At 44.0% G+C, this 10,355-nt stretch overlaps 1 protein-coding gene across 1 annotated transcript in view; it reads right to left on the bottom strand.

The window, feature by feature from the left end:
* The window catches only part of gfra4a (GDNF family receptor alpha 4a), a 225,559-nt gene that overhangs the window by 32,219 nt on the left and 182,985 nt on the right, over nt 1-10,355 (bottom strand). Inside the window, exons 5-6 of the mRNA XM_050062149.1 lie at nt 6,012-6,121; nt 4,193-4,327 (exon numbers count right to left, since the gene is read on the bottom strand). Coding sequence (XP_049918106.1) covers nt 4,193-4,327; nt 6,012-6,121 — 245 coding nt within the window. The remainder of the gene's footprint in view (nt 1-4,192; nt 4,328-6,011; nt 6,122-10,355) is intronic.

The following is a 10,355-nucleotide window of genomic DNA, read 5'->3' on the forward strand; positions in this document are numbered from 1 at the left end:
TGTCCTGGAAGAGGGATCCCTCCTCAGTTGCTCTTCCTGAGGTTTCTACCGTTTTTTCCCCGTTAAAGGGGTTTTTGGGGAGTTTTTCCTGATCAGCTGTGAGGGTCATAAGGACAGAGGGATGTCGTATGCTGTAAAGCCCTGTGAGGCAAACTGTGATTTGTGATATTGGGCTTTATAAATAAAATTGAATTGAAAATTGAATTGAATTGCAAGCTAAAAGAACTGTCAGCCTCTGGTGTCCAGCAGACTTTGGCCCACTGGTTAGACTGGTACAGATTGTTTCTTGCGTCCGCTGTGGAGCTGTGGCACGAAATGCGTCGGTGTCCGGTGTTTTGCAGGGTGAGAGGCTTCATGTCTGATAAGAAGTTGGTTCTTTGTTGTCTTTGTAATAATTAAACTGAGACTTAGCCTCGTAGAAACTTAACAAACAGTGACAACACTGACAGCAGCTGCAGTTCGCTTTGTTCTGTCACTGGTGTCATTGGTCTGTCACTGGCGTTGTTATTCATGCCGACAGCTTCGTAAGAACTTGTCTTCTTCGGTTGTTGGAAAAAAAATAATAACCCAGAATAAACTCGGGTGTCTGCTGTGACACCAGCAGCTACAGCTTGTATTACTTTGTCACTGGCGTCATTCTTCTGTCACTGGTGCTATCACTCATTCAGAGGGATGATCCGCTATCATCGCAGCTGTTTGCTTGTTGTTGTTGTTGTTGTTGTTGTTGGATGAATACAAGCTACAACAAAAGGCTGCAGAGGATTGGTGGATAATCCTTGTGTCACATCAGCTGCCGTTTATCACCCGTGTCTTTATTTTATCGTTTGTTCTGCCACTTAAAAAGATGTTTCTATTATTGGACAGTTTTTTTTCCTGCAGTGAAAATTCAGCATCGTCTGAACCCACAGATATTATATGTGGAACCTCATTACTGAGCGCCAGCAGCTCTTAATGTCAGCGCTCTGTGACTGCTGCCATCACTCACAGGCTCGTTTGTCTCCCAGTCTTATTTGTGCAAAGAAATAAATTAATGCAGACTGAAGTAAACACACGGAGAGGACGAGTCTTTGCTGATGTGTCACTGGTGTCACCACTCCCTGCAGATACTGACAGATACAGCAGAGTGGAAGTCTACTGACGACTCATCAGTTCAACGTATCCTCATACAAAGGTTCAGATGATATCCTGCGCATTAGCAAATGACGTTACAAACTTAACGTGAAGTTACTGTGGTTAGGAGCAGGAATTAACACATGGTGACAATGTGCCGTGAATGACTCTCAACGTTTGGCTCCAATAATCTCCTGGAGAAAATCGTGGGGTAAAGTCCTGTGTTTTGTGACCATCCATCACCCCAACCTGCCGCCTTATAAGACTGCTCCCTGCTTAATTCTTTGCTCCCGTCAGAGCCTCGTTCACATGATCACAGCCTTCCAAATGACGTGGGTTATACACAAATTACTGGCTCATCAGTGCAGTATGTAGGAGTTTTGGTGCATTACTTCTCGTAGGAAACATACGAACAGTGTGTGACAACAGTCTGATCTGCAGGCCCATATGGAGTCTGCACATGCAGATTTTCCTCAGAATTTAGGAATAAAGATGCTGCTTGTAAAACTCCACCCCCTCGTGCACGTGTGTGACGATCATGTGTTGTATTTAGTCAGGATTAAAATCAAAGTTAGTGGTGTTGTGAGAATAAAAGTCAAAACTCAGATCTACTGTTCAAAGATGTTTGTTCTCTCTGCTCCATATTCAAGCTTCAGTTTGTTGATCGACTTTTCCACCCATCCATCCATTCTCTAACCGCTTGAGGGTCGCGGGGTGCTGGAGCCTATCCCAGCTGTCACTGGGTGACAGGTCACCAGACTATCACAGGACTGACACATAGAGACAGACAACCATTCACACTCACATTCACACCTATGGACAATTTAGAGTCACCAATTAACCTGCATGTCTTTGGACTGTGGGAGGAAGCTGGAGCACCTGGAGGAAACCCACGCTGACACGGGGAGAACATGCAAACTCTGCACAGAGGGGCTCCCACACCTGGGATCGAACCAGCTGTGAGGCGACAGTGCTAACCACCACACCACTGTGCCGCCCTCGACTTTACCAAGAATGTTTAAATGTTTTCTTGAAGTTTTCAGGATTAAATCAAATTTCTGATTCAAAGTTTCTTCTGAAATCTACTCAGTAGTTCTTTGAGCCTGCCTGAGATCATTTTAGGTTTGAATGTATTGTGTGAGATTATTAATTTTTTTATCATAAATGAATATTCTTTATCATATTATATGCAAAAAACAAACAAAAAAAACATACCACAGATTTTCATTTTGGATCAGCGCTGAAATCAATTTAAAAAAAATCCTCAGTTTCTGTTTGGGCCTGCTGATCAGTTAGGGCTGTACACATGCTACTTGGAAAACGTGATGTCAGGCGCTGGGCTCTACTGTTGTGCCTTTTCTGTTCCAGCTCTCAAGAGCGCGGCGGCAGGTTGTGTCTGAGGTTGCTGAGCAACCTCAACAAGCACTGAGATCCTGAGTGCAGAGCTGATCTACTTCCTGTGTGTCTGTGGGACAGATGTGACGCTCTGACAGCTCTGCTTTAACATGATCAACTTCTCCTCCATATTTATTACACACTGATATTTACTGAAGAAGGAAAGATGTCTGTCAACTGTGATTGGTCGGTCCTCGTCACATGACGTGCGGTGGGTGCCTGCTGCATGTCTACATTGAAAACGATTAATTTGAGGGTGCAAAAAACGCGGCATGTGTACGGCCCCTCTGACAGTGTAGTGACAGGCAGGAAGACATTATTCTTATTCTTTCTAAATGATGAACAGGACAAAATCTGGGATTATATTGAGGTTATGAGTCTACATATTGTTTGATCTTTAAAATAAAATAATACACAATATATTGTATTTGATGTATTTGCTTCCTTACCCAGAGTCAGATGAGAAGACCGATATCACTCACATGACTGTGTGTTAAGCACAGAGCTGGAGCTGAAAGAATAAACCTACCAGCACCTCTGATGCTCAAAGCTTATCTCCATATGCAACCACAGACATGAGAATGGGATCAATCTTCCCACATAACTGTCTGCTACCTAGCATCACCGCCTTGCAGTTGCATTCCTCCACAAACCAGTCAAGTTGCAGTTTCCCTCCGTGTCCGTCCAGACTCACATGAAGCCGTGACAGTTCTTCAAACACAGATGCTGCTGTAAAGAAGCTTCAGACTCTAAAACATGGATGCTTCACACACACAGAAGATCTATACAATCAGCACAGTGTCAAGATTAGAGTCACCAATTCAGTATCTGACCAAATGTCTCCCCTTCTGTTCCTGAGATATGACGTTAAAACATGATGATGTCACAGTCAAGCTGACCTTTGACCTTTTGACCTTCATTATTTCATCCTGTTAGACATTTGTGTCAAGTTCGGTCAGAATTAGTGAATGAATTCTTCAGTTGTGTGAGGTCACACTGACCTTTGACCACCAAAATCTGATCAGTTAATTGTTAAGTCCAAGTGGACGCTTGTGTCAAATTTGAAGGCGTTCTCTCCAGGTGTTGTTGAGACATCACGTTCATAAGAATGAGACAGATGTATGTACATACAGATGGACGGACAATCTGAAAACATTATGCCACCACAGCCTCGTCTATCACCAGCACAGAGGCAGAATAAGCTGCAGTTAAACACCATCACACACTGACAGAGGGTGAAAGTGACAAGTCATGATAAGATAAGTTAATCCTAAGTGATGACTGAGAGGGATTACTTATGATTAAGTCTATACATTCGTGTTTTAGGGAAAATCCTGCGAGCTCATCTTTAATTTGTTCATTGTCTAGAACAGTTAATGTAAGGACAGTAGGTCTGACAAAACAATAAATAAATAAAAATCTGACTTTAAAGTGATATAAACTGCTCCACAGGTCAGTCCCACAAACTACTGGACGATGTGTTCTTGTTCATGTGAACCAGAAAACAGACGCACAGATGGAGTTCTGACAGCAGCACATGTAAAACCTCAAACAAACACAATGACCTGGTCTCTGTCTGACTCGTCTCAGCGTTACGACACACATCAAAAAGACTTTTGAAGATTGAAATCGATTATTTTGTTCACACTCGTCTCCGTGTGACTGTCAGAGGTCAGCTGGTACTCACTCAGGCAGACGTTGTCGTGGAAGAACGTGAGGAAGTCGTTGCATTGTTCCCTGTGGTTGCCGCTGGCTGCGCAGGAGCACCACGGCCCCACGTTGGACGTGGAGTTGTCCAGGTAGTTTGGAGTTATTGTGCTTCCTGTAGAGACGAAGAGGGAGGGTGACATCATCATCATCATCATCATGTTCACACCACAGTGATCGAATCTGAGCATGAAAAGAATTTTTTTAATTTTTTTTTATTCTGTCCTGTCTCGATTTTATCAACAGCCATCTACAGTTTCAACCTGTCACAGACCAGACAGACATCACTTCCTGTTTCTGTTTCAAAATAAAAGCTCCCTGACAACATTCCTGTTGACAGAATCCCTTCATTTGTTAAAAGGAGGCTTTTTATTTTTATTTATAAATATTATAAATAAAATAATATTTGTAGGATGTTGTTGATGATGCAGCAGCTGCACGGCTCTATGAATATGTGGAGTCTCAGCTGTCAGTCGTGGAAATACAGAAGTTACAGCAGCAACTCATCTCGTCGTGACACTTTGGTCTGAACTGGACCTGGAACGAGGTCGTTTGGACGGATTTTACTTTTAAACTGAGGAGAAAAACATCGGTTTATAAAAATATCTGGGTACATACAGATGGAGACTGAGTGGCAGATGAGTTCTGGAGGCAGCCTGGTGATTAAATGTCAACTGGTTTAATCCCAGTTGCTGACAGGGCCTGACGTAACTGAGTGTTGTCTGGATACATAACTGAACGGAAACTGTGCTAAAAATATCTGTGATATCTGGTACACAGGCAATTATTTCAGCCTGTATTGATCATAAATATGCACACACAGAGACACAGAGCTGTTTGTGTGTGCAGCGTCTTCTTGATCTCTGAGCCGTTTAAAGCTCCGACACATCAGATCCAAACAGCAACTAAAGCAGCATTTGTTTGTCTCCTACATGAATATCCAGCGGCCGGCAGCTCAGTGGACTCTGACGAGTGCAGCGACCTGCAGCAGAGTCCAGCCACCATCACACAGGTCTCTCAGATGTCTTCTTTTTATTCTCCTCTGCCTTTGGAGCCTTTCAGCAGGAAGTGATTGGAAGTCATTCTCCAGGAAGGGTAATATCGCCTTGTAGCTTGTATTTTTTTTTTTTTTTAAAGAGGTGGGAAATAGAATTGCTGCACTTTGAGGCAGTGTGGCGAAAAAAGTTTTGATTTACCTCCATTGATTTTCTGCGTCCCAGACTTCCAAACAACAACACCTCAGAGTCTCACTTCTACTTCAGTTGTCTAGAATGGCCAATCACTGCAGCACACCTCTCTGTCTCTGTCTGTCTTTATCTGTCTCTCTCAGTCCCTGCGACTACACAAACTAAACAAGCTTTCTTCCTGCAGCAGCAGCAGCAGCAGCAGCAGTTCAGAGCTGCATTGTTGTCCTGTAATGACATGTTTAGACTGAGTGCTTTTTAACAACCTTTTGTGCATTACGTGATCTTTTGTTAAGTTTTTATCTAAAGTACAATAAGCCGTGCTCTACGCCTCTGCCTGCTCCCACTCATCGTCACGTCAGGGATAATTCTCTCAAAACAGCGGTCAATAGTTGTAATTGCACTACTTACAATGCCAACGACTTGGCCGGGCATGCTGCAGCCACATTAATCAGCGCTCCATCGATTGTTGGAGCACGCCTCTCATCACAATTCATTCTTTTGAGTCCTGCTCAGCGCTCCTGTCTGCTCCTCGCCTTCCTCCCTCTAAAACCTGTTTGTTCCTGATCCATCACAGAAAGAAGCCGAGCCGGCACACAGAGATTTAGTTCTTACCTATCAGGCCGGTGTACGCAAGTAGACATGCTCCGTAGTTCTCCTGCTTGCAGCCGCTGGCGCTCTGCTCCGAGGGTTGGCAGTCATACTGGAACTGTGCCCAGCGAGACCTGTGGGAGCAATAACACGCCATCCATCATTTACTCCTGCTTGGCGGCTGCACACAGCGTGTCACCGAGGGGCGGCCGCCACCGGTGCCTTCTGTCAGCGACAGGATGTGGATCTGAAACCCACAACGCTCATCTACCTGTTTGTGCTCAGGGGGTCGTAGAGGGGGACACTGGGACTGATTACACAGGGAACCTGTGGGAGGGAGGGAGCGGGGCCCAAAGAGCCTGGAATAAAAAGTCTTTATTTCAAAGTAATTAAATTAATTAGTGCCACAACTTAATTAAAACTGGCTGAATAAATCAGCTGAAAGACCGAACTTTGTTTAAAAACAATGAACGCTCTCTGAGGCCTCTCTCAGCCTTTAGGGACTCTTGGTTATTTATTGTGGGGTAAAAAAGGGGAGGCAGGTCAAATTATTTTTTTAGCACTGGGGAGGAACTTATCTTTTTTATTTTGGCTCTATTTTTTATTTATTTTACAGCAGATTTTGCAAAAAAACCTTTTTGGCATTTATTTTATTGCCGATCTCATCGCTAACATGCTTTCACGATGGGCCCCGGTGCAAGATATCGTGCATGTATTATCTTAACACAGAGACTTGACATTGAGCGACATCAACATACATATTACCCAGAAATCATCACTGCATATCTGACAAAAATGTCAAAGAAAGTAAGAACTGAATCATTTAATTAAATATTTTTTAAAGTATATTTAAAGATTTTGGAGCTTATGTAGAAAAAGCACATAATTTTGTTTTAGATAGCTGCTGACTATTTAAAAAATAATAAAGTATAATAAAGTAAACCATGATGCAGATGGGTTTGACTTCTTAAAGTGGAAACGAAGCAGTCATTCAGGTTAATGTGGGTTAACAGAACCAACCAACCCCTTTACGTAGGCAGTGACTTCACTTCAAAATGGCGACGCACTAGCTAGATAGTTAGGTAGAAATTATGAAAATAAATTGGTCATATCTGTGGTTTTAACATCTTTTTAAAATCAAATTTTAGGCAAGGTGTTTTTTTTAAATTTATTTCTGCACAACCAGTGCCAAAACATGCACGTTTCATTTCCACTTTAAGGACATATATAGCAAATATGTTTTAAATTAGGAACATTCATTTTTATCATTCCTCTTTGAACACAGGTTAATATTCGAGGTGGCCCGCTCTCTCTACGGGCCCCTCCACCCCACGGGGCCTGGTGCAACTACACTGTCTATTTACGCCCCTGCTCCAGACCCTTGAATGAGTTTGGAAGACATGTTCTGTTTAAAAAAAACACACCAGAGGTTAACATTGGATTTTTATACTTTTACAACTTGAACACATCGTGTGTAACAAACGCTCCCGTCAGAAAAACTCATGTGAGCTTAAAAAAGTGATATTCCATCAAAATCACTGTAAATGGTCGTGTTTCATATTAACTGTAATGCAGCCTTTCAAAGAAAACACGCCTTCCAAATTCTGGTGATTTGCCTCCAATTTTTTGGTGATAGATTTTGTATTTTACCACCGACTGAGAAAACATGTTTTCCTGACCCTCACACTGGTTTTTAAGCCATGTTCTCTTTAAAAATTGCCCAAATTACAGTACAGCACTTATCACAGGCAGGAACTGGCTTCATATTTATGTTACTGCAGAGTTTTATTACATTTTCAAAATGTGGGTTCCATGCACTTCAAGTGTAGCTGTTATTCCAGCTAGCTGTTATCCTCCGATACCCCGAACTTGTTTTGTGGATTAAAAAACTACACTGGACTTCTTGTCAGCATGAGGGTCAGTAAGTACTGTCTGTGTTTTCATTCTAAAGTGGCCATTTCCTTTAAAGGTACAAAACAGTTTAGTCCTCCTGCACTAGGGTTCGTCTCTAAACGCAGATAGAGCAGAGTGAGCTGCTGCTGGAGCACCAACGTACACCGTCATGTCTTTACCCAACAAAGAGAGATCAGGGTTCAAAAACAGAAAAGAAAGAAAGCAAACTGACTTTGTAAAATAACATCAAAGGTGTGTGTGAGAGAGACATGGATCAGGAGAGGAGGGGCGGGGGGCCCTCAGAGACTGCTGACAGCCCAGAGTTTGCTGCTACGCCCCTGTCTATCCTCCTCCATCTCCCTCCATCCTTCAGGATACTCTGCTCTGCAGCTCCTCAGCCTCCTCTCCAGTCACCCCTGGTGACATTCATCCCTCTTTTTCTTTCCTCCCCACTCTTCCCAGAGATCCCTGGCCGGCTGCCAGGCCGTAAAGAGTCAATGAGGGGCAAAGATAGGCCTTGGCTCTGCTCTCTAAATACCGTGGGCGCTGTCTGGCTGGCAGGCCTGGCCGCGAGGAGATTAGACAAATATGGATCTTCCATATAAATACTTCCTCCCACAGCCGCTCTGCCTTCCCTCCTTCACCTTTCCTGCCAGCCGCCCAGACATCTAGCCTCATCATCATCATCGCACAAGGCTATCGCGGCCATCATATCGCATCAGCGGCCCCCGTCGACTGGCATTTGCAACGGGATCCCCTCAGGGCGCCACAGCTCCCTGCTCTCCCCTCGTTTGTCATGTCGTTGTAATGATGTGCGTAAAACTCATAGGCCGCGCGCTAAGTGAAGGCATCCTCTGCAGGCGGCCGCTTAATGCCAGCTGACTGGTGCGGGATTGGCGGGCTGCACCGAGGCCTTGAGAGGCTCCATCCATCGGGGCGGCGGCGGAGGAGAATAATGCCTGATCGATAGCCGTGACAGATGAAGCCCTTTGTCTTCCTGACATTTGAAGAGGAACTAGATTAAACGCTGGCCACCATTGGCTGTCAGAGAGCAGGCTGACTGGATGGGTATGAGGACTCCATGTTTGCAGTCTGCTGATTGAGAGAGAGACTCCCTCTGAATTTTAACCACTTCATCAGACATTGTTAGTTTCTGATTGGATGTTGACAATCAATTTAAATCTGAATGTAATCTTGGTTTCATCGGGGACTGAATGCAGAATAAATTCGCTCATTCAGACAACTTATCTCCCGCAGAGGGTCACTCCTCTCATGCTGATGATGGTGATGATAGTGATGATGTCACGACCCTACACTGACAAATATTTTCTGAGCTCTCTGGCAGGAGAGTCGTGTGTGAATCCCGACTGATAACGGCCGCTCCAATAATGGCTCTGTCCCACGACTGCTTCCTGCCTGGCTGCCATTAAATTCTGCCTTCACAGAATGAATGCAGAATTTAATTGAACTAATCAAACACAGTTAATGAGTGTAACAATTGAATTAATTAAACACAGCTGACTAATTAAATCTAAATGAACATATCATAGCAGCCACACTGATCCTCCAAGACACACAATGCCATTTATTGTCCTGAGGGGAAGTCGTTGTGCGAGGACGCCGCGTCAACAGAGCGCCTCACACTGAACACAACAAGGTGACGACACCGACACGTCTCACAGGTCATCGTTTCTCTCTACAACATGATTTCATTAGAAACCCAGGTCAAAGTTGAGGAGCTGATTGTTGGAAGGTACCTGGCACCTGGAGACTCACAGCAGGATCCCTCTCTGAAGAAGAGGAGTTGAACCTTCATCAGGACTCATCTACTGATCCGTGCACAGAAACTAACTCAGGCTCTGATCACACAGAAAGTGTTTTGCAGGGTGTGAACACACCGCACGACTTTTTTCTGTTTTTAATTGATACCACTGGTAAAAAAACAAAACACTTGCTGTGTGTTTTATTGTTGCCAGGCAACTGTCAGTAAGTACTTTGTTGGGCACAGAGAGATCTGTGTGTGTGTAGCCTACATGAGACCAGAGTCCTGCACCGGGACAGGTACCCAACAGTGTAACAGGTACATATATATATGTGTGTGTATTCATAATACATATATGTAGCTATATATAAATTCACTTTGTTACTGTACCTGAGTTTTTATTTTTCTCTCAACTTTAATATTAACTCCAATAAATTTCCCCTGAGCGTCTTTGTTACCTGCTGTAAAATAAGGAAGGAAGGGAGACAGGAAGGAGAGAGAAAGGAGAGAGGGAGAAAGGAGGGGAGGAAGGATGGGAGAAAGGAAGGAGGGAGAAAGGAGGGAAGGAAGGGAGAAAGGAAGGAAAGGAGAAGGGAAGATGAAAGGTAAGGAAGGGGAGAAATGATGGAAGGGGAGAGGAAGGAGAGAGGGAGAAAGGAGGGAAGGAAAAAGAAAGGAAGGCAGGGGGAAGGAAGGAAGGAGGGAGAAAGGAG

The sequence above is a fragment of the Epinephelus moara genome, chromosome 14, assembly GCF_006386435.1.
Source record: "Epinephelus moara isolate mb chromosome 14, YSFRI_EMoa_1.0, whole genome shotgun sequence".
NCBI lineage: Eukaryota > Metazoa > Chordata > Actinopteri > Perciformes > Serranidae > Epinephelus > Epinephelus moara.